The sequence below is a fragment of the Dipodomys spectabilis genome, unplaced genomic scaffold, assembly GCF_019054845.1.
Source record: "Dipodomys spectabilis isolate Male_0828 unplaced genomic scaffold, ASM1905484v1 ptg000019l, whole genome shotgun sequence".
NCBI lineage: Eukaryota > Metazoa > Chordata > Mammalia > Rodentia > Heteromyidae > Dipodomys > Dipodomys spectabilis.
The window spans coordinates 12,572,560-12,596,933 of NW_024870696.1; the positions used below are offsets into that span (position 1 = coordinate 12,572,560).

The 24,374-nt window shown below is 45.6% G+C and overlaps 1 protein-coding gene across 2 annotated transcripts; it reads left to right on the forward strand.

Annotated features, from left to right (window-relative positions):
* Positions 1 to 23,958, forward strand: Rgs8 (regulator of G protein signaling 8). 2 transcript variants are annotated; one of them, XM_042674484.1, is made up of 6 exons: positions 1 to 58; positions 235 to 308; positions 5,760 to 5,861; positions 6,590 to 6,654; positions 21,876 to 22,042; positions 23,434 to 23,958. In XM_042674484.1, exons 2-6 carry the CDS (start codon positions 289 to 291, stop codon positions 23,614 to 23,616), a joined length of 537 nt encoding a protein of 178 aa, XP_042530418.1. In that variant the 5' UTR covers positions 1 to 58; positions 235 to 288; the 3' UTR covers positions 23,617 to 23,958. The 2 variants fall into 2 exon arrangements, with proteins under 2 accessions (XP_042530418.1, XP_042530417.1); XM_042674483.1 differs by lacking the exons at positions 1 to 58; positions 235 to 308 and adding an exon at positions 2,293 to 2,318.
* Positions 23,959 to 24,374: the final 416 nt, after the last annotated feature.

Sequence of the window (24,374 nt, forward strand, 5' to 3'; positions counted from 1 at the left end):
CAAGCAGAGAGAAGAGCTTTCAGCCAGGCTGCTCGCTGCCTGGTGCAAGTGGTGGGAGGTGTGTTGTGCATGCATGTTTGTGTGTGTGTGTGTGTGTGTGTGTGTGTGTGTGAGAGAGAGAGAGAGAGAGAGAGAGAGAGAGAGAGAGAGAGAGAGCGCCAGTGTGCCCATGCAAACATGCCCTTCACCCGCTGAGGATTTCACTGCTAAAAGAAAGATATACTCTTTCCTCAGAGCTCCTTAACCCGCAGCTTCTATGATCATCCACTTGGCAAAGACCTGCAGGCCATGAGGACGGGTCAACGACTGTGAGTATAGTTTTTGCTTTTCTCCTTTCTCGCTGGGGTGTCTGTGTGCACCGATTTGCATTATCCATATTTAATTAACCTGCCTCTTCATGCATATTGATTGCTTTCTCCCCACTGAGGTTCTTAGCTTTCCTCCTTCTCTTTATAAATCTTTGCCTTTTGCTGTTTTAAGCGTAGTGTTTTTTTTTCTTCTTGAAATATCATCCCCCCCAAAATTATGCCCCTGTGTCATCTGTGAGTGGATGCTCACTTACAAGGGTATGTGCCCCACAGTTTTGAACTTCCTGGGGTAAGGGGAAACCCCTTACTCCATTCCCCCATAAGTCTAGGGTTACATGGGATAAGAGTACCAAAAAAGCTGGCATGAACTGGCGGTCAGGTCACAGTGTCCCACTGGCTTTCCTTTAGTGGAGTCCAAGACTGGACTCGTTAAATGGAGTGGCAGTGGTGGGATCGGAGGGGCAGGCTAAACAGTGCTAGGGGAGGAGGAGGGAGAGAGGCGGGCAGACACCTGGTGGCACTGGAAGCCAAAGCAGGAGGGCAGTAGAACTGGAAAGAATGAGAGGGCGGGGATGGAGCCCTGAATGACCTTGCTTGTGTTCTCTGTGGCATATTTGCTTCCGGTTCTCCAGGATAAGTGCCACCCCTGGCAGAGGCTTTTCCCTCTCTTGGCAGGGGATTTCCCCCCCTTTCTCAGGGGCATATCCCAAAGAGAAGGGGAAATAAAGCTTAGGTGCCCCAGCCATGATTTCTAGGGGTGTTTGTGACTGTCAAGAGCTTTGATTTCTGAACTCCTGGGCAAGCAGGTGTATGAACTGAAGTCAGGACAAGGATGGAGGAAATGTAATTCATGGGAGAGAGCCTTTCCATAAGAATTATTTTTTTTTCCTCTCTTTTCTCTTCAGTTTTTAGTAAAAGCAAATCTTTGTCCTTTATTGGATTCATTAGAATATTTTTTAAGGAAAAAAAATTAAAAAAAAAGCCTTTGTGAAATGTTCAGGGAAATACCAAAATAATCCCAATGGCGTCCCTTGCCTAGGAGCCCGCGCTGTCTAAATTAGGTTTCTTTGCAAATGGTTTCTATGTTTGGTGTCAGAGTTCCCCAGGGAAACCCTTTATGGGTAGGCCGCTCTCTTCACGTGTTTCTTCTCCTCAGTTCTCTACTGGGAGAACAATGGGTCTAAGCACTGAGAATGGGACCTTCAAGAGTGAGACACCATTAAGTCAATCAGCCTTCAACCTCAGTATCCCCTCCTCCCCACCCCCACGTCCTCCTGGCTTCGGGTCAAGAATAGGCCATTTCCCCCAGGCTCAGGAAGGTCACGCAAGCTCCATATGGTCAAGAAACAGTGGCTTGCATATTCATTTTGCAGCCTGTGCCTGCAATGGAGAAAGTCTGTGGGGTGAGAGTGTCTGACAGCCAACCTCCCTCCCATTCCCAACCCTCTAATTCTTCATGCACTACCACTTGGGACAAATGCCCTTGGAGGGAGGTGACAACCCAACCAGCATCCAATCAAGTGATTGTGGAGCAGGCCCTCCTCCCTCAGCCCTCCTTGACCGGTCACTTGGGTCTCACTCTAGTAAGAGAAAGAGAACAGTAATTTGTGGCTTGCCAGGCCCAGGCTTCCCCAAGGACCCACGTCCTAATTTTTCCGGATGGCCAGTGGTTGGGCATCAGCGATGTGAAGCCACCCAACAGTTTCTTCTTGTCCATTCTTGGTTGGTTGTCCTTGTGAAGGACAAATGAATGTTTATGGGGGCTGGGGTGTCCATGTGTGGGGAGGTGCCCCTTGGGTCCAGAGCCATTTGAAGGATAGCTGGATCAGGCAGTCAGATGAGAGAGGGTGGCCCCTCTTACAGCAGATTCTTTGATTTTAGGTGAGAGGACGTGAAAGGGTAAATCCCTGATCCCCGCAGTATTATTTCCTGCCCTGACGTCCCTGCAAACCAGCCCAAGGGGTAACTGTAAGCGGATGCCTGTATGGCTGCCTTACTGATGCCACGCAGGTAATGGACTGATGACCTGTCTTCTTGTCCCCGCCCCCTCCCCTTTTCTCCCCTTCCCATCACCCTTGCTGTTTGAGTCTGGCCCGAGAAGCCCCGAGGTGGTCCAGTTGCATCTGCTCGCCTGCCTAGGCCATCTATGGGCTGCGTTGTCCTTGCCTGTGCGCTTCTTGCAAAGCTGTGGCCTTGCAAGCGGGACCTGCCTTAGCCCGGTCATCTCCCAGAGACTTGGCAGGACCTCTGGGCGGTGATTTATGGGGTGGATGAGGAATCATGCATGAACTTGTATGGAGCCATTTAGGACCTCTGTGTGTTCCTGGGACAGGTGCTGTGGAGAAAGGGCAGGGAGGAAAAGCCTGTCTGCCTTGCCTTCCCTCCCTCCCTCCCTTCCTCCCTCCCTCCCTTCCTTCCTTCCTTCCTTCCTTTCTTCCTCCCTCTCCCTCCCTCCTTCCTTCCTTCCTTCCTTCCTTCCTTCCTTCCTTCCTTTCTTCCTCCCTCTCCCTCCCTCCTTCCTTCCTTCCTTCCTTCTTTCCTTCCTTCCTTCCTCCCTCCCTCCCTCCCACCCTCCCTCCTTCCTTCCTTTCTTCCTTCCTTCCTTCCTCCTTCCTTCCTTTCTTCCTCCCTCCCTCCCTTCCTTCCTCCCTCCCTCCCTTCCTTCCTTCCTTCCTTCCTCCCTCCCTCCCTTTCTTCCTTCCTTCCTCCCTCCCTCCCTCCCTCCCTCCCTCCTTCCTTCCTTCCTTCCTTCCTTCTTTCCTTCCCTTCTTCCTTCCCTCCCTCCTACTCCTATTCTCTTCCTTCCCCCTCCTTCTTTCCCTCCCTTCTTTTCTTCCTTCTGTAAACTTAACCTTTGACTCTTGCTTCTGCTTCTATTATTTCAGACCTAAGACAATTATAATTGAAGCCTAAGCTAGAAAGATGAAAAAAATACAAAGCATTTTGCTCCACAAAAGGATTTCATTGAAGCCAAAAACAGTTTCGCAAACTCTGGGAGAATCACAGTTATCTTGGTAGCAAGTGGAACCCTCTACACTGACCCCTGCTAAGCCTTGTTTCATAGTTTGTGTAGATTTGCTATTTTTTGAGAGTCCTCTTAATTGCTCTTTGGGGTCAATGGCCTGATCCTTTTTCTGATGGATGATCCTAAGGCCCTGGGGAATGAATCAACTCTCTGGAAGTTGGGTTTTTGGCCTGTGGGGTGGCCTGAGCAGGACCTCTGCTTGGATCCAAGGGGTGTGATGACTCAGGTGCAGTTTCATCGGTTGCTCGCATGGCCCAGTGTTGGGCACCCTGTGATTTGCAGGAATGAGTAGACACAGAGGAGGCTTGCTGCCTCGGGAGAGAGCATAGCTGTAGCAAATGTTTTGAAACTCAAGGAAATAGCTGGCTTCCCAGTACAGCCTGGCTGAGAGGTGAGGTGGAAGCAGGACCCGAGGGCCAATTTTCTGCAGAAGACAGGATATTTCTGGACGCTTGGATCGTCCAATCTTGAAAGGCTCTTTAGAGATGTGCTGTGGAATATAAATTTTGTCCATTCCTGCCCATATACAATGTCACTCTACTAGTCGTTCGTTGAATAATAGTTCTGCAAACAAAGACAATTTGCAGGGTTACAGATGGGAAGTCATTTGAAGTACAAGGGAGTGATTGAATTGCATGACCTCTCAGGTCTCTGCTTAGCCCCAGGATTTATGAAAAAGAAGAAGAAATAAACAGCCAGGTGGTAAGGACTTGCTTTCAACATGGAGAAGGACATCCGCAAGAACCATTTCCATGACAGGTTGTTAACACCAGGCTCGTGGCAGCTCTTTTCATAAGTCAGTCTGATTATCTCAAACCTTTCCTACTTACCTTTGCCCTTGACATGAGCAGTTTCCATGATTACAGGTCAGAGGTCAGCAAATGTATTCTGTTGAGAGCTGGGGAGTAAATGTGTTCAGCTTTGCAGGCCATACGGTTTTTGATGCAACTGTCTAACTTCGCCTTTGTAGTGGAAAGCAGCATCAGACAATATGTGAACAAATGGTGCTGTGATGTTCCACCAAAACTTTCTGTCCACAAAGAGGTGCCTGGCAGGGCTATGGTTTGCCAGCCCCTGAGAAACTGAGAGGCTGAGGTTGGGAGTCAGAAAGAGCTATTAGTATGATTTTTCGCTGGGTCCTGTCATTAGGCAGGGCTTTTGGAAATTAAAACAAGGGCAATTTAAACTGATACGTTTAAATTTTAAATATATGGATGTCGAAGTGACCTCAAATATGACTAGGAGTATAAGAGCTTAGTTAAGAGAGCATAAGAAGGGATAAGGGGTTATTGGTTTGTATTTGTGCCAGTATTGGGGCTTAAATTCAGGGCCTCTCATTTTCCCTTGGCTTTTTTTTTTTTCTCAAGGCTGGCATGCTATCACCTGAGCCATGCCTCCAGCCTAACTTTTTGCTAGTTATTTTGGTGATGGAGTCTCACAGATTTTCCTGCCCAGGCTGGTTTTGAACCATGATCTTCCTATCTCAGCCTCTAGTATAAGAGCATGGTAGGAGTGAGCCCATGGGTTCACTCAGGCGTGGACTATTGGATCTTAATTGCGGGTTCTATCCATGGCTCTTCTCTTCACCTGTAGTCATTAGCCCTTGCTAGTCTGTAGTCATTGGTCGATGTCATTTGAATGGAAGGATGAATGGGGAGAAACCAATGGGAACTGACTTCCCTGAGGGCCTGCACTTGCCTGTGTTCTGCCTCTCCTGCATTCAACTCTGCAAGCATTCCTCACTTCCAGGGCTTTGCAATTAGAAGCTGCTGCTGCTGCTGCTGCTGCTGCTGCTGCTGCTGCTGCTACTACTTGACCTTTGCCTTCTGATGGGGAAGCAAAATGTGGATTGTTATTTTGTCACCACTGTATTACGTTTCCCCATAAAGAATCCTAATTTAGAAATTCTTCCTACATAATGATCTTCATTGACTTACCGTCAACTTCTTGAAAGAGTAGGGTAGGGTACCCACTACTCTCAGTAGTCATGAGAAGGAGTGAGCCTGTTCCTTGCCTAAGTGTTCTCATGTTTTGGTGGTACTACAGTCTGAACTCAAGGCTTCTTGCTTGCTCGGCTTGCTTGCTTGACTGGTGCACTACCACTTGAGCCATGCGTGCAGCCTAGCCTTTTGCTGATTATGTTGGAGTTAGAGCCTTATAGACTTTTCTGTCTGGGCTGGCTTTGAACCTCAATCCTCTGGATCATGGCTTCCTGAGTAGCTAGGATTACAGGTGTGAGTCACTGCACCAGGCTTTAGGCATCCTCTTCTTGGTTTTATTTTTATTTATTTATTTTTTAGCTTTGAGGGGCCACGTGGGGGAGGGAGCAGTGCTGACTCTCGCAGCAGCTGTTCTGGGGGACCCTTCATCAGCCTGGCAGCTGTGATGATGACAGTCTTGTCTTTCTGCCCCCATGCGTGTTGCAGGAACAAAGGGATGAGGACGCGACTGGGATGCCTGTCTCACAAGTCAGATTCATGCAGTGATTTCACAGCGATTCTTCCCGACAAGCCCAACCGTGCTCTCAAGTGAGTCTTCCGGCCATACAGCATTCCCGGGTACCCACTGTGGGGTACCTGTGGAAACGCTTCTCTAGTAGCTGACCAGATAAGCCTTGGGATAACAAATTCCCACCTCTGGGCAGCTGAATGTGGGTGTAGGGCATGTATAGCTCAGTGGTGATGTCAGAATGGAACCCTCTTTCCCCCAAGAAAGCCTATCTATCACCCATCACTCGTGGAGCTGTGGGTGGGGAAGGACACTTCTTGGTTCTACTCAGTTGTCAATCAGAGCTCTCAATTCGGCAATAAACATTCAAATTCTCTAAAAATATGCTTAGACTCAGAGAATCTGGATTCTGCACCTATACTGTGCAGGCACTGAATTCAGTGATGTCACGGACATGACCTGGTGTCACCCCCTCACGGCTCCGTGAGGGATATGGTTAGCTCTGCTTCAGAGATGGAAAAAACAATCAGTGGGATGGATCATGAGCTGAGCCTAACTTTTCAGACTCCTGAACCACTTTGTTCCTGCTGTTATTTTGACATCTTGAAACCATGCAATTCCTTAGCTTTGCTGTTTAGACTGAAAGCCAGTACACTGAATTCCCACCTGGAAGTTTTTCCAACTATAACTGAAGAATGCACCCAAAGGACAGTATCAGAGTTGCCATTGTTCTCCTGAGCAAATCTCTGTAGCAGCTGAGAGAAGATCATTCTAGAAATTCTCAAGAGAGATGTTTCCTCTTTCCTAGGAGATTATCCACAGAAGAAGCTACGAGGTGGGCTGATTCCTTTGATGTGCTTCTCTCTCATAAGTGTAAGTAGAATTCAGGTCACATCCTGTTGTAGCAAATTGTTCATTTAGTAAAAAATAAATCTGCCTCTGAGGCTCTGGTTCCTGTGTTGGGTGTCCCAGACCTCTGGGGAGTCCTAAGCATCCTGCCTGGAGGAGCAGATAGACAAGAAAATGGATTATTTAAATGCAGTAAGCCTTCTTTTCTGTTGTCTATGTTCAAAGTGTATAGTCCCAAGAAGCTTTCAGGTTCATCGTCATTTCAGCTACAGAGAATTTAGTTTGGAAATTGGAGTGATGGGCTAGACAGGAATAACAGTTTCGCTTCCAGACCAAAGCCTATTTATAAAACAGTATCAAACAATATCCTCTTCCATCAGGTTTGGGAGAGCCTTGGGCTGGCTATTTTGTCAAATGTATATGCTGCACACTTTGTTATTTTCTTGTGTGGATAGCATTTTGGATTTTCCTGTGCTGGGGAGGTTAATATGTCATCAGGCTTTACAGTGGTTTTCTTCCAGTTTTTATTTTTTTTCTGTGCATGACAACGTCCAGATTTGGTGGGCATTGAAATTCCAGTGGCATCAAATGAATGGGAGTGGCAGGGGACTCCAGGCAGTGAGGGAAGAAGGGAGAAGTTGTTCCAAAGAACAAGAAGGTTTCGGTCATTCTCTTTTCCTCTGTGTCACTCTATTATTAAAGTCTTATGGTCCTGGGAGTGAGAAGCTGCTGTGAGCTCAGTGTTGATACCACTTGATTGGGGAAGATGGTTTGGAACAATTAAGTTAAAGGCACTGGATGTGAGCCACATTTGTGGTCTCAATGTTGACCCAACTTGACTACAGATTGCTGGGGTGGTTTTGATGGAGGTAAATATTTTAAAGCATATTTTTCAATCAAATGCAAAAAATTAAGAGCACGTGTGTATCAGAATGTGTAATTTCATGAGACGAATAGCCATATTAGTATTTCATGCAGGAAAACGAAGCAGAGCCTAGATACAGCTACATAACATATGGCTATACCATAAGCAGCAAGCTTACACGAGAAATTTGCCAAGGTAATGGCATATGTAGAGTAATATTCAAGATTTGACGGTAGTGGGATGTGTGTGTGTGTGTGTGTGTGTGTGTGTGTGTGTGTGTGTGTGTGTGTGTGTATGTGAAGCCATTCAGACTATTTTTTTCCTGGAGCTATGCTGGGTTAAATAAGTGTCACTAGCAATTTATGCTTTCTTTTCTGGCTTGATTTTTGTCAAGGTCATCTTGGAATTTAATTTCTATTTCCGTTTCACAACTGATTTACTTAGTTCAACTCTCTGAGGCTCTTTTCTCCTTCTAGAATGGGGTTGGGGTTAGAAATGCCTGCTTGCTACCTGACATCTGTCTCTGGGAAAATGAGTAAGCCTACACCAGTTGGGAAGCCTGGGTACTCTACTGGCAGGTGTATTATAAAGCTATGGTAGTATATTTAAAAGTGGTATTTTTACTTATTCAGTGCAAAACAAATCTACTCTGCAAACGAGGCCTCAGGTTTCATAGCCAATGATAATTGGTAGCAGACCACTATAGACATTTTGGAGGTCACATCAGACATTGTGTTGTTTGAGTGAGGAGATCTGAAGAGAATTCAGAGGTTTGACACTGGACTGTCAGGGAAGAGTCTCGATTCCAGGAACATGGTAACACTTTTCTGATATGGGAATTCTGCTAAAGGGTGATGAGCTGGCAACCAGTTTGCTTCTTTGTGAAACTATCACAGAAACAAGATTTTTAAACCTTGGAGTTCTATGCTTGTGTTTGAAGTTCTGTTTATTATTATTATTTTTTTATTGTGAAAATACCGTACAGAGGAGTTACAATTACATGGGCAAGATAATGAGTACATTTCTTATCAAACATTGTTGCCTCCTCCTTTGTTTCCCCTTCCTATCCCTTCCCATTCCCTCCCCCCCCCCCCATTCTCTCCACCTCCCCACCAAAGTTGTAAAGTTTGTTTTTTGATGTAACGACTTGTACATCTCATTGTTGCAATGGGTCCACCTGTATCCCTATTTAAACAATTTGTTTTTTCCCTATCTGTTTTTTATTTCTGTATATAGAGAAATAAAAAGCCAATGGGATGAAAGCTCTAATGAAGAGACAGTCTTTATTCTGGTGTTGCTGGTAGAATTTCAGGCTTTTAGAATTTGCATGCTTACTACCCTGCAAAAGCTATAGAGGAATTGAATCCCAAGTTGCCTTAAAAAGGTGTTGACAACTTTCTAGAAGTCTAGTTAATTGGGGTTGGTATTATGATTCAATTAGGGCTGATTAAGCTTTTCCAAAGGGATTGCACCTATGCCAGTATCATTGATGAGAGGTGTGAGGAACTTCTAATAAAGTTAACAAAATGTCCTAAGAAGAGCAGAGTGCCTGAATGACTGGGTTCCAGAAAAACGTGCATTGGTCTGGAACTTTCTCCCCGGCTATTCTCCATACCCGGGCAGCTATCCTCCCTACTTTTTTATTTCACAAAATCCAGGCAATTATTTTCATTCTCAATCTGTATGTAGAGCGTCTTTGCTATCTTGGCATTGCCTGGTGTTTTGGACACATTTTTTTAAAAATTTTGTACTTAGTGTCCATTATGGATTAAAACTATGTTGTGCTACTAGGAGGAGACATCAAGAAGATTAGTAATACCACAACTCTGGTGTAGAACCCAGCCCTTTGAGAAGACAGACAAGCATACAAACAACACCACACAATCTTGCATGCTAGGTGGCCTGAAGATTTCAGGCAGAATCTTGACAGTTGGCTTTACTTTTAAATTCCATCTTGTCAATCAGTCCTAGAAGTCCTACCCCCTCTAGGAGCAGGAGTGATTTCTACTTCATTGGGGAGCATACTTATTGGATAATTAAGTGAAGAATGTGGGCTGGTAGAACTGTATTCTCAATTTTGACCCCCTATCTGCTACTAGATAGCTGGACTGTGTGTGTGTGTATGTGTGTGTGTGTGTGTGTGTGTGTGCGCGCGCCAGTACTGGGGCTTGAAATCAGTACTGGTGCTGTCCTTAGCTTTCCCACTCAAGGTTAGCACTCTACCACTTGAGCCACTGCTCCACTTCTGGCTTTTTGTTGGTTAATTGGACCTAAGTGTCTCATAGATTTTCCTGCTCTGGGTGGTTTTGAACCTCAGATCTCAACCTTCTGAGGGATTAGGGTTACAGGCAGGACCCATTGGTACTTAGTGCTGGGTGGTCTCTATGGAAGTCTCTTGGGAGTTTGGTCTCAGGTGTGCAAGGAAGGAGCTGGAATAAGATGTGTCAGAGACTACCTCGCTGTTCTCTGGTGCTCTGTGTAGCAAATAGTGAGGCTGGGCGATAACCAGTCATCTGCAGCAGGTGGCTTGGCTCAGTGTTGCCAGGAGGGTTATGTAAAACTGCTTCTAAGTTGAAATGGCTCCAGCAACCAGAAGAGGGACCAAGGCACTGTGTTCCAAGCCTTCTTTCTCCCCTTGTCGGCAGGGTGCTCCCTGGCAGTGCACTGAATGAGCTCAATCCTGGAAGGAAAAAAAAAAAGAAAGCAACTTCAACGTTTTTTATAAACCTTAGAATAAAGAAGCTGGAAGGCAAATATTTGGAGTAGTTTTATTTCCAATCAGATTTGTTTACAAATGTAGGATGAAGAGGAAAAAAATGTACGTAGAGGTCTGAGAGGTAACCTGCTAAGTGCTCTTTTTTATCTTCCATTTCTTTTTTTTTATCAGTGTACTTTTTTTTTTCTAAAGCTAACAAATGAAACTAAAATTGAAATTGCTGATGGCTTCATTAACTAGAAGGATTTCTAATATGTGTTAATTTGACATCTTTTTCCTGTCCATCCACTAATAATTAGACTTGATGTCTGGGAGTTGTGCATGTAATCTGCCCTGTGTGTGTGTGTGTGTGTGTGTGTGTGTGTGTGTGTGTGTGTGTGTGTGTGTGTGTGCATGCACGCATGTGTATGTAGTCACTAGTGCACGTGTGTGTGCGCACGCATGCATGCATGCACAGGCACACAGATGCCTTTCACTCTGCAGCTCATACCCAGGAGAAGGAAGGCTCCTGCCTAGTTCGTGAGAGATCTTTTCTGACAGGTCGCTAGAGGACAGGAACAAAATTGAGTCTTCTGCTTTTTGTTCTGCATGAGATTCAAGCATATGCTTGTCATTTGTCCAGCTTTAGCAGGACATTCAGTCCAGAATGCTGAATAAATTTTCTCTCCTCTGTTCTCCCTCCCCTATTCCCTCCCTTCACCCTTCCTCTCTCCCTCTATCCTTGTCTCCTTTCCCTTATTTCTTCCTTCCCTCCTTCCTTCCTTTCAGTTTTCCTTCTCCCTTCCTCCCTCCTCCCCTCCCTCACCCATTTCTCCTATCTTAGTATATTTTGGACACAAGGTTGGACTCATTTCAGCAGGAAGGTGAAGTTGTCAGCTGCGTTTCTGCTCCTCGCTTTCACCCCTTCCACCTGTCTCTATACTTATGTGGGCCAGGCCTCACTCTGGGCCATCCGACCACTCCTCCCCCCATGCCATCCAGTGAAGTTTGGCAGGTGGCCTTGTTTTGTGGTTTGCACAGGGGATGGAGGTTCTGTCCCTGCCAGGCCCAGGGAAGGCTAGATTGGTGGACTAGAAATGTGAAAGCATCTCTGCAGAGTTAGTATTTATCAAGAAAGAAGCTTTTAGTTGTTTTCTTTCTTAAAGAAATCATCCTCTTTGAGGGCCAGGTGTGGTGGTGCATACTTGAAATTCCAGATGCTTGAGAGGTAGATATTGGGAGGATTAAGGTTCAAGGGCAGTGCAGGGAATTATTAGCAAGACGCCCATCACAAAAACCAAGCCAGGTGTGGTGGTTTGTCCCTGCTACACAGGAGGCACAAGCAGGAGGATTGTGGTCCAAGGTTGGCCCTGGGCAAAAATGTACCTAAAAAATAATTAAAGTAAGAGCCAGAGTATATATTTCAAGTGGTAGGGGCACCAACCTAGCCAAGTGGAAGGTCTTGAGTTCAAAACCCTGTACTGTGAAGTAAATTTAAAATAAACATTAGGCACCTTTGAGATATAAAACATGGTAATTTAGCTGAGCGTCAGTGGCTCATATGTAATCAGCTGTGGGAGGCTGAGATCAGGAGGTTCAGGGTTCAAAGTCAGTCTAGGCAAAAAGGCTTTTTTTTTTTTTTTGGCCAGTCCTGGAGCTTGAACTCTGGGGCCTGGGCGCTGTCCCTGAGCAATTTTGCTCAAGGCCAACACTCTACCACTTTGAGCCACAGTGCCACGTGTGGCTTTTCTGAGTAGTTTATTGGAGATAAGAGTCTTATAAACTTTGTTGCCTGGGCTGGCTTTGAACTGTGATCCTCAGATCTCAGCCTTCTGAGGAGCCAGGATTGCAAGCATGAGTCACTGGTGCCTGGCTTCAGCAAGGCTTTTAAGACTACTTCTCAACCCATAGCTGTGACTCAAGTGGTATAGCACGTGCCAGGATCCCCCCCCCCCCCCCCCCCCCCCCCCCCCCCCCCCCGCCATGTGGAAGGCAGCGGTGGCACCAGCATGCACTTGCCAAGAACTTGTAAGAAACGAACTGTTTTGGGTCTAGCCTCAGACCTGTTGAATCAGCACCCCTGTGGTGAGCCCCAAGTCTATTTTTCCACAGCCATCGGGGATGTGTAATCACGGTGAAGCAAGAGAAACAATGCTTCCAAACTCAAGCAAATACAACGAAGGCCTGTACCAATCTGGAGGGACAGGTGACCCCGATTTTCTGAGATGCACACAAAGACTGTGTTTTGTGTTACTCTGTCTGACGTCCTCAGGCAGCAGGGCCCTTTCATGGGACACTGGGCGTCACAGATTCCACATATGTAGGGCGGGGGGTTCCATGGTACGTCAGCAACTACAGCAGAAGCACTATCTGGAGACATAGAGGCTGAGGGTTAGAAACAGATGTATGAAGTAGAGAGGCGATTGGCCCTCATCTCCGCATTACTGTGTTACTTGCATCGGGGAATGGGGAGTTTATCGATACACTGGATCAGGCAGCAGTGAAAAGCTTATTGAAAAGGGGTGAGCGTGCAGACAACTGGGCCGGTTTCCAACCCCGTCTGTCCATTAATGCAGATTACTTAACGCAGATTATAAACCTCGCTTTCCTCATCTGTACAAAGGGGGCTAAGTCTTGCCTTGTGCCGTGTGAGAATTCAACATTCTTGCTGTTGTAAACTGCTAAACACGAACACTGATACATGGAGGGGTTCAATGGAGGGCAGATACTTCTATTACTTTTGCCCTAACAGCCCTAAGTTCATTCAGAAGCCATACTTTTCAGTATCCTATCTGCCTAAGATTAGTGTCAGCTTCCCTATCCTGTAGACAGCTTGAGGTAGCAGATTGGGGTAGAATTAGAAACACTAATAGGACTTACTTAAGTTGCATATTACTCATCCCTTAGCCTCCTGAGACTGTGGGCTCCCTGCCTCATACCTTCCTACTCCCCACCACATGTACATCAGAGAAAATATTGCGGGAGGTGCACTTGGCTCTTTATTTCTTCTTGGTATTGCCTTTTCTTTTTCTTTTTTGGTCTTTTGGTACTAAGGATTGAGGACTGAACCAATGCTCTCTCTCTCTCTCTCTCTCTCTCTCTCTCTCTCTCTCTCTCTCTCTCTCTCCCTCCCTCCCTCCCTCCCTCCTTTCATTTCTTTTATTCTTCTTTAATGCCAGTCCTAGGGTCTAGGTGCTGTCCTTGAGCTCTTGTGCAGGCTAGCATTCTACCACTTGAGTCATGGCTCTATTTCCAGCTGTTTTGGTGCTTAATTGGAGATAGAAAGTCTTACAGATGTTTCTGCTTGGTCTGGCTTTGAACCTTGAGCCTTAGATCTCAGCCTCCTGAGTAGTTAGGATTATAGGCATGAGCCACTTGTGCCTGGTTTGTTTGTTTTTGTTATTTGGTACTAAGGATTTAAAGTTGAACCCAGGGCCTCTTACTTGCTAGGTAAGTGCTCTACTATTTGAACTATGTCTCCCCACCCTCCCAATTTAGCTCTTGTTCTTACTTATTTTTGTGCCAGGTCTGGCACTCAGGGCCTGGGTGCTGTCCTTGAGCTTTTAGGTTCAAGGCTAGCACTCTACAACTGGAACCATAGCTCTTCTTCCAGCTTTTTGGTCAATTGAAGAGTCTTGCGGGCTTTCCTGCCTAGGCTGACATTCAACTGTGGTCTTTAGATCTCAGCCTCCTGAATAGCTAAGATTACAGGCATGAGTAGCTAGGCTTATGGACATGAGCCACCAGTGCCTGGCTTTTATTTTGTTTTTGAAACAGACTCTCACTAATATCTTTGCCTGGGTTGGCCTTGAAGTCAAGATACCCTGCCTCCATCTCCTGATAGTTGAGATTATAGGCATGCACCACTACACCTGGACACTTTCTAAAAGTCCAGTAAGTGATATTTTCCCTCTTTGAGAGATCCTCTCAAACAAACTTGATATATATTCCTAAACACTTAATTTTTGTAGTTTTTCAGGCTGTGGACTGATATGCATGAAGGTATAATACTTCTTTCCTGAAGGAGTCATTTGTAATGTTAAGCTTTTACCCTATTAGGAGCACATCTCATTTATCTCTTCCTAAGAGAAATTTCTTGCCAATTTTTCTTTTGCTTTCTTTCTTTTTTTTCCCTCTACGATGATGAGATAGCTGTACAATGAAGTTACAATTCCATAGGTCAAGTTATATGTATAATGCTTCTTGGTCAATATCATCCCTTCTACCATTCTTCCCTGTTCTAGGGCTTAAACTTATGGCCTAGGTACTTTCCCTGAGCTTTAGTGCTCAAGGATGGTATTCTACCAGTTGAGCCACCATCCCACTTCTGACTTTTTGGTGGTTAATTGGAGATTAGGTTCTTATGGACTTTCCTGCCCAGGCTGGCTTTGAACCATGATCCCTAGATCTTAGCCTCTTGAGTAGCTAGGATTACGGACATGAGCCACCAGTGCTCAGCTATCCCTTAGCCTTTTCATTCAAGGATGGCATGCTTCACCACTTGAACTACAGCTACACTTTTTTTTGAGGGGGGAGGGGTGCTTAATTTGAGATAAAAGTCTCAAGGACTTTCCTTTTGGCCTGGCTTCAAGTCTTGATTCTCAGACCTCAGCCTTCTGAGTAGCTAGAATTACAGGTGTGAGTCATTTGTACTTGGCTAGCCAATTTCTTATAGTAGTTGCAGATATAAGCTCTAATTTGTTATTGCTTTTTATTGTTTGTTTCTGATTGTTTGGCTCAGTGCCTGCTTGATGGGGTAGGAGAATGCACTGGAATGGGAGCATAAGGCTTAGGAGCTCTGTCCCCTTCTGCTTTTGCATCTCAGGGGTGAGAAGCCAAGGAACCTCAAATTGTCACTGCTGCTCTGAGTCCAATGTGGGGCGTGATTGAAGGATCTTTCCAGTCTCTTCCAGCACCGACGCTCACAGCCTTCCAGTCCTACTACAAACACCATACGTCATCTTGCTATATATACACTGAAAAGTAGAGCTCATTGAGGAAATCACACTAATCACCACACTGATGTATAATTAGCATAGCAACTGCTTGCCAATGCATATCAGAACTAGCAATAGTGTATTCTCTAAGTAATATCCCTACTCTTGCCTAGTTATTTCTCTAAAAACCTTTATTTCATAGATAATACAAAAGAAAGGCTCTGTTCCTGATACTATTTGCATCACAAATTTCAAATCAGTGGCTTCCTTCCAAATCAAAGAAGAATTGATTCACCACTGAAAAGCATTTTAAAATGCACCCCCTCCTTTCCTATCCTCCTGAACTAGGAACTCATTCACTAGATTATTTGCTCTGATTGATCAGGGATACAGAAGCTCTTGATCTTTGGGAGGACACTTTGGTAAATACTGAGCTTGAAAAAAATATTTTTTTTTCTTGTGATCTTGTATTTTTCCAAACCTGGAAACAAAGCTAGGTTCTAGCCTATCCCTGATAGCAGCAAAATGAAGGCTGCTGGACCTTGAACTGTTACCTAAGCCACTCTCTCCACTGTACCAGCAGCACCACTCATTCATAATGACCCAGTTTTTTCCCTTATGTAAGTACCCTGTATCAAAGAACCAGAGGGACATAGCCAGCAGCCAGCAAGCATGTGTGGCTATGGCGTCGTTCTCAGAGAATCTGGGGATGTTCAGGAGGGAGCCAATATCCTGCTCGCTGCTCCAGGAATCCTGGATACAAGTCTTTCTCTTCCTGCTACTGGATAGGCACCCATCTAAAAATGTGGTAATAATCTCAGAGTCTTGAGTCTGTAGCAGGGGTGGGAAACCTTTTTTCCTGCCAAGATCCACTGGAATATTTATAATATTATTCATAGGTCATACAAAATGATCAATACAGGCAGATGGATGTGGGCAACCAGAAGGAGCATACATGTCTGTCCTGTCATGTGCCAAATCATTTCATGGGTCATACACAGCCTGAGGGTGAAATGTTCTGCACTGCTGCTAGAAGGTCATACAGAGAAAACCGCAATGAAATGGAAAGGAAACAACTAGAAGGAAGATCCCTTTGTCTCTCCTCTACTTTCCTGAACTGCTTACCATTCACTGTCTTCAAGTCACTGAATTTGGTGTTGGGTATATTGTGTTTGGAGGAATAAGTCACTAATATTGCTAGAGTACTCCTTGATATGTGGTAAGCTCTTAATGTTGTGTACATGTATGAACTCATATGTTCCCGTAGTCCTGGGCAGGAGGTTCTCCATGACACAAAACTAATATTTGCAGTTTCTTTTTTTTTTTATGTGTATGTGCAGATCCTAGGGCTTGAACTTAGAACTTGGGCACTGACTGTCCCTTAGCATTTTTGCTCAAGGCTTGCACTTTACCACGTGAGGCACAGCTCCATTTCTGGCTTTTTGGTGGTTAATAGTCAGCCCTGGCTGGCTTTGAATCTTTTTTCTTTTTCTTTTCTTTCTTTCTTTTTTTCTTTTTTGGTCATTCGTGGGGCTTGAACTCTGTGTCTGGGCACTGTCCCTGAGCATTTCAGCTCAAGGTGAGCACTCTACTACTTGACTCACAGCGCCACTTCTGGTTTTCTGGTAGCTAATTGGAGATAAGAGTCTCACAAAATTTCCTGCCCTGGTTGGCTTTGAACCTTGATCTTCAAATTTCAGCCTCCTGATTAGCTAGGATTCCAGGCATGAGCCTGGCAATATCTATAATTTAAAGCTGACGGAACTGATAAATGAAGAGGTTAGGCTTCCTTACCTGTGAGATCATACTAGCCAGTGTGCATCAGAGCCAGGGTGCAGAGAGCAATCTGTGCAAGCTCTGGAGCAGGGCTCCCTCCAGTCCTTTGTGTCTAGCATGTAGGTGAAGCCTGGGCCCTGATAGAGGAAGTACGGTGACTGTTAACTTGACCACCGCTGGGGATTTCAGGAGATACTGATGAGCCTTTTAGTGACAAGCCAACGTGCCACATGTGGACCCACAGAGGTTGCTAGAAAAGAGGAAGACCAGGAGAGGGACCTGTTGAAGGAGGAGGGGAGCAAATGATAGAATGTATGAGAGAAAAATGGCAAAGGATGGAAGAAAAGGAAGAAGGTCAGGGAAAGATGCTGAGGAACTGGTACAAGGCATTCTGGGAGGAAGTAGAGGTGATGGGAAAGGAGAAAAGATGTGAGTGGGAATGAAAAAAGTCCCATTGGTATTCCTCCTATGCATCCTTTGCTTGGTCCCAGGAGCAGAAGAGGTGGGCCAGGTTGAGGGCAAGTGGTGTGCACACAGAAGCCAGCTGCTGCCATCTGCTCTGGGTCGAAGGGGGGCTCCGTTAGCGGTGGCTGCCTCCTCCTACTCCTTCTCACTTCCATTATTACAGGGCGAAGCTTCTCTCTGCCCAGTGACCCTCTGTGACCTGGCTTGCTCAGCGCTGCCCTGGGAATAAGAAAAGGGATTGGGGAGGAGGCAGGTGGAGAACGTGGTGACAGAGAAAGAGGGCCAGAGCAGATGCAGGCTGAATGGGCCTTTTTCATCTTTGTCTATCTGCCCAATCTGTTCTCGGCTATTTCTCTGGTTCCAACCCCGGGAGGGGCCCTTCCCAGCAGTACAATTCTCTTCTCTTTTCCTCTCTCTCTAGGCCCCTCCTTGAAATTTCTGACAACCTCAAAGTGTCATCTTTTGTTCAAGTTTCTCTCCTCCCATTATCTGTGAGCCTACTCTAGAAATGCAGGCCTGGGGAAGCATCTTTGCCATGGCTGGGAAAGATGCATCTTTGCCTTGCAAGTGCCCACCAGCCTGTTGGGAAGGCTGCTGAAAGGTCAGAGAGAAGGCTGACTGTCAGCACTGTGGGAGAGAAAAGAATGTAGGCACAGTCCAAGATCTGGGTGGCACCTAATGATCTCTGTTCTCACCACAGAGAAATTGATAGCAGATGTCCTTCGGCAGGACAACCCCAGGTATGTGAGCCAAATGGTGATTTGTAGGGCCAAGGCATCCATACGTCCAGTGCGTTTGTCTGACTGGGGTTGCTGTCCAACCTTCCTTTGGAGCAAATGATTAGGGACCATCAGCAGGGGAGAGGCTGGTGGAATGGGTGAGACTGGGTGATGTGTACACAAATCCACTCACTCTTCTTTCTGGCTAAGGGGCCACAGACAATTCACTTCCTGTTTTTTTTAAAATTGTTATTGTAAAGGTGATGTACAAAGGGCTTACGGTTACGTATGCTCAGCCTATTTCTCTTGCCTTCTTGGGGCAATTGTTATTGTTTTCTGTAACTAACCTCTTTCTTTCCTTTAACTTCAGTTCCTCTTGCTCTGCAAGTCTTTTCTGGTCAGATTGATGGTTAAATATACTCAAAGCTATCTTGAAAAAGAAATAGACAAAAAAAACCCTCCTTTGACCTTCTGTTTCCTCCCAGCTTTGTTGTCCAAGCTCTACTCCACTCCTTTCTCGGCTAAATCTTATGCAGTATTATCTGCTAATCCTTACAAAGACCCACCAAACTTGGGACCTAGCTTAATAGAGGTGACTGTACCTTATCTAGCTTGGGGCCAGACCATTTCATAGCAGGGCTGTCTTGATAAATACTTTAAAGGAAGGTAGAAATTTAGTATTCTTTCCTTATCTGTAACTACATTTAACTTGCTCTAAGCATCTATTTTTGTCCAACAAAAAGCCAAATAAGATCTGATAGGATCGACAAGCTTGGAACTCTCTTATTCTAAGAATTTAGTTTCTTCTGGCTTAACAACAACAAGGGACTATTCTGAGTCATTTTCCAGTTCATCATCTAAATAAGTGCTATGATGGAAGGCCCTCCTCGTTTCCTTTCCTCTCCGCTCCCTAATTGCAGGGAAACTGAGGAGAGGGCAAGTGCTGTATGACCTTGCTGAGTGATATCTGAAATTGCTGATCTCATAGAGATTGAGACTAGGATAGTCTCTGGGAGAGAAAGGAGGAAGGAATCAGGAAAGGTTGATTAAAGGGTACTGAATTTGAACTCAAGACTTTGCACTTGTGATTTTTAGCTTTTTTTTTTTTTGTCGGTCATGGGGCCTGAACTCTGGGCCTGGGCGCTGTCCCTCAGCTCTTCAGCTCAAGGCCAGTGCTCTACCACTTGAGCTACAGCGCCACTTCCGGTTTTCTGGTGGTTTACTGGAGATGAGGGCTTCATGGACTTTCCTGCCCGGGCTGGCTCTGAACTGTGATCCTCAGATCTCAGCTTCCTGAGTAGTTAGGAGCCACTGGCGCCCGGCTGTGATTTTTAGCTTTAAAGAGAATTAAATCTCTGTGATTTAAAGCTTAGCTCCAAGAGCTCCCGAAATCTCCTCCTCTTTTGTCATGTCTCTGTAGCTTTTATAACTATTCTTCTAGTATAAACATTAAAATACCTGGTTTGAATCAAGTATAGGGGATCATACCTGTAATTTCAGATCTCAGGAAGTTGAGCCAAGAGGATCACAAGCTCAAAGTCTACCTGGGCTATGTAGTGAGTCCCTGTCTCAACAATTCTGAAAGACAAAGATGATAATGACTGTGTGTGTGTGTGCGCGCGCGCGTGCCTGTGTGTGTGTGTGTGTGTGTGTGCGCGCGCGCGTGCATGCAAGCCCATCATGGGGCTTGAACTCAGGGCCTAGGTGTTGAGCCTAAACTTTTTTGCTTCAGGTTAGCACTCTACCACTTGAGCCACAGCTTCAGTCCCAGCTCTTTTTTGTGTCTACACTTAATTAGACCTAAGAGTCTCATGGACTTTCCTGCCCCAGCAGGCTTTGAATCATGATGCTCAGATCTCAGCCTCCTGAGTAGTAGGATTATAGGTATGAACCACTGGCTTCTGGCTATAATAACTTTTTTTAATTAGGAGAAATAAGTGATGCAGGAAAAGCACAAACAAACATTTAAATACAGGATGGCACCAATAATCTGTTGAATGACCCTGGTAGGTGCACTGGCCTGGTACATATTGGTGGACCTCAGATATCCAAGTCATCTATCATCTGGAATTAAGATTTTTCAAACTTGCGCCCTCCTAGTGAAATTTGGAACAGTCATGAAAATGTCCACTGGAGTCATTCCTAACCATGCAGAACTCCTCTGTTCTATGGGTATCTGGACTTCCTCTCTAGACAAGCTTCCTTTCTAGAAAGCTATGGCTGTCATTGGATTAGAAAAGAAATGCTTTGAAGGTTAAATATTTATTTTTAAAAAAGCTTAAGGTAAAAACATTAACCAGAAGCATGGTCTATTAATAAGAATTATTTCCCTATTGACTTGCTGCTTATCTTGTACTGGCTAGAAGCTTTGCTTGGCAATACATCTGACACCGATTTCATAAGGATGAAAGGCTGTGTTTATCATTAAGTTATTTGGTCAAAAATTATAATCAGGGACTGGGAAGGTGGCTCAGTGGTAGAGTGCTTGCCTTGCATGCATGAGGCCCTGGGTTCGATTCCTCAGCACCACATAAGCAGAGAAAGCCGGAAGTGGGGTTGAGGTTCAAGTGGTAGAGCGCTAGTCTACAGCTGAAGAGCTGAGGGACAGCGCCCAGGCCCAGAGTTCAGGCCCCTCGACCGACCAAAAAAAAAAAAAATTAAAAAAAATTATAATCAACCCCAATTAAAACTTATAATCTGCAAGGCCAATCTTAAAGAATGCATGGAATAAAACATCAAAATACAGGGCCTCTAGAGGTTTCTAAAAGAGGCAGGGAATCTGTCCATGGGGCACAGCGGCATTGCTGGCTGAATTTCCCTATGGCGTGGGCTTCCAGGTGGCTTTCTGACGCAGTGGAGGCTTGGCTGGGAGGCAATCACATTCCTCCCCAAGTTGTCTTATGACAGATTGTGTTTCTCAGGATGTGTACTTGGATTAGGTTAAGGAATAGATTGCATATTTCAACCGTGGTCTAAATGCGCAACATAGGCTCACCAGGACCCTGGGGAAAGACAACTCTGCCTTAGCGGACAGATGATAATCACTGAAGACTTCTTAGAAGTTGAGACGAAATACATATTTGCCATTGTTATGACTTCATAAACACTACTCTCCAACGTCACTATGGTCTTTGGTCAAGGAGCATGGCTTGCTTTGAGGGTACCCATGTGTCACTGAGAAGCGTGGAGGAGCAGTGGGCTTGGACTCTGTGTGTGTGTGTGCGTGCGTGTGTGTGCGTGCGTGCGTGTGCGTGTGTGCGTGTGCGTGTGTGCGTGTGTGTGTGTGCGTGTGTGTGCGTGTGTGCGTGTGCGTGTGTGCGTGTGTGCGTGTGTGTGTGTGCGTGTGCGTGTGTGTGCGTGTGCGTGTGCGTGTGCGTGTGTGTGTGTGCGTGTGTGTGCGTGTGTGTGTGCGTGCGTGTGTGTGTGTGCGTGTGTGTGTGCGTGTGTGTGTGCGTGTGTGTGTGCGCGTGTGTGTGCGCGCGCGCGCGCGCGTGTGTGTGCGCGCGTGTGTGTGCGTGTGTGTGTGTGCGTGTGTGCGTGTGCGTGTGTGAGTGTGTGTGCGCGTGTGTGCGTGTGCGTGTGTGTGTGTGCGCGTGTGTGTACGTGTGTGTGTGCGTGTGTGTGTGCGTGTGTGCGTGTGTGTGTGTGCATGTGCGTGTGTGTGCGTGTGTGCGTGTGCGTGTGTGTGTGTGTGTGCGCTCACATTATCACTACCTTTTCCTTGTAAGGTCTCTGAATATTAGCTTCTTCCTATTTCTCTTCTCTTCTGCCTCCTCCCACATCCACAGATGGAGTGGCTGCCTTCCGTGCTTTCTTGAAGACGGAGTTCAGCGAGGAGAATCTGGAGTTCTGGTTAGCCTGTGAAGAATTCAAGAAGACCAGATCAACTGCAAAGCTGGTCTCCAAGGCCCATAGGATCTTTGAGGAGTTTGTGGACGTGCAGGCTCCGAGAGAGGTGTGTTGTCTATGGTGACTACCTTGCCAGATCTCTGTTTAAGACTCTTAGCTTGCATCTGTTTCCTCAGAAGATTTCAGAGATAGGTTTTCTTTCACTACACTGAGCCTCACTGCTCTGTGGCTCTTGATGAAAAAGGGATTTTTTTTTTTTTTGGAGCTGGTCCTGGGGCTTGAACTCAGGGCCTAGATACTATCCCTGAGCATTTTTGCTCAAGGCTAGTGCTGTAGCACTTGAGCCATGGTTCCACTTCCAGCTTTTTGGAGATAAGAGTCTCATGGTCTTTCCTGCCCAGTCTGGCTTTGAACCTCAATCTGCAGATCTCCGCCTCCTGAGTAGCTAGGCTTGAGCCACGGGTACCATGCTGAAAAAGAGATTATTTCTAAGGAGCAGAAGCTCAGGGTTTCTATCAGAGGGGGGCCATTAAGAGAATTTGGCTGTCGATGCTGGCAGGAACTATGTTGCTAGAGGGACTTTGCAAGTATAGATGTCATTGAGTCTCTGTTTGTTTTTCTATTAAAAGACAGCATAGTTTAATGGAATAAATATTTGTTTTGGGATTTTGTTCCAGGCTCAGCTCTACCACTAACTAGCTAGCTGTGTGATTTTGGTCAAGTTAGTCACTCTTTCTGGGCTCCTTCCCTGCCCCCATGTAAAAGGCAGGATTATTGTCTTTCAAGACCACTGTGACTATTTAGAGATGAAGAACCTAGTTAGTATTTGTCACTATTTATTAACAGTCATTTAGTTGTGATAGTTATATACAATAAGGTGAATTGATTTGTTATACAAAATTTTACTTGGGAGCTTTTAACTGAAGAGCTGTATTTGCTGCGTCTGAGCTCAGGCACACTGCTCACCTAGAGCTCTTTGCTTCTGTTTTGACTGGTTATACATGAGGTCTTTCCTGGCTATGATGTCCCCTATGATGTTAGTGGGAATAGAGATGTACATTTTAACTAGAGTCTGGATCTTTAGGGCACCTGCTCCCTTAGTAGTTAAGAAGAGAAAGAGGGCTAGTTTATGAGAATGGCCATTACCATCTGGCTTAAGTCTAATCCCATTCTGATGTGAAGACCCTAGGATTAAGAGTGGACTGATGTGGAGGGTTTTTGTTTTGTTTTTTGCCTTGGCTCTTGTTACTTAGACAAGATTTTTTTAATCTCTTTTCTTCAATGTCTTACTTAAAAATAAAAATTCAGAATGTCTGGCCTTTAGGCCACACAGGACTCTTGCTGTCATCCCAAAAGACGAGTCTCATGGCCCAGTTTGGAAAGCACAAATAATCTTAAAGACATAAGATGCTATCATGAATGGTTATTACGTAGCTGAGTTGCCAGATGCTATGGTCCTCCAGGGCCTATGACCTTGCTCTCTGTTTGTGTCTCCAGGTAAACATTGACTTCCAGACCCGAGAAGCCACGAGGAAGAATATGCAGGAGCCATCCCTGACTTGTTTTGACCAAGCCCAGGGAAAAGTACACAGCCTGATGGAGAAAGACTCTTATCCCAGGTTCCTGAGGTCCAAAATGTACTTAGATTTGCTGTCCCAAAGCCAGAGGAGGCTCAGTTAGACCTCAGATGGAGACTCTTGGAAATCACTGGCTTTTTCCTCCCCTTGCTGCCAAGACCATATTCTAATGTAAAGTGTCATAGGTGTTCAAAGGCGGTGACATTCGGGAAGGGAGACTAGGGCTGAGGAGGGGATGAGGAGCCATTCCAAAGTATGACCCAGCTGCCAGAGCTTGGACTCTCATCCATTTACCCACATTTGTGTTTTGGTTAGTGGTAGCACTGCCTGCAGTTACCCCTCTCTGGGTGGGTTAGCAGCCTGCCCTTCCTAATGCCTTGGGTCATCTCCACTGAGAAGGCAGATTTGCTGCGCTGGGCTAATCTGTAAATAATGCAAATGCAACTTCCACCACCTCCACATCCTCATCATTAGGATTCCTGACTCTTCACGTGTCCTTTCCCACTGAGAGGAGAAGTAGAAAGACTCAGGCTTTCACTCATGACTCCTTATCACCATGGAAGGCCCTCCCCCCTCCCCAGGTGTGCTGGGACCTATCAGCCTAGAAGAATTGTCTGTTCAGAATCTCTGGGAGAGAGTGTAAACTCCCTGGAGTCAGATTGTCTTCCATATCCGCTGGACCAGTGTGACAACCTAGGATCACTACCATCTTAGCCTGGGAAACTCAAAGAACTTTCTTACCCTTGTTATTTCCAGGAAGGGTCTTGAGAGATTTCCTTTGTGACTTCTAAGTGGAGCTATCATTGGAAAGAGATGACTCACAAATCTTCCTAAATTCTACCAAGAACTTTTCCAGAAGTT

Excerpts from the sequence above, each read along its gene's own strand:
- Rgs8 (XM_042674483.1), top strand. The coding sequence starts at position 2,293 with ATGGCTGCCTTACTGATGCCACGCAG. Across the intron at positions 2,319-5,759 it reads GCCTTACTGATGCCACGCAG|GAACAAAGGGATGAGGACGC; the intron begins GTAATGGACTGA and ends TGCGTGTTGCAG. Across the intron at positions 5,862-6,589 it reads AAGCCCAACCGTGCTCTCAA|GAGATTATCCACAGAAGAAG; the intron begins GTGAGTCTTCCG and ends CCTCTTTCCTAG.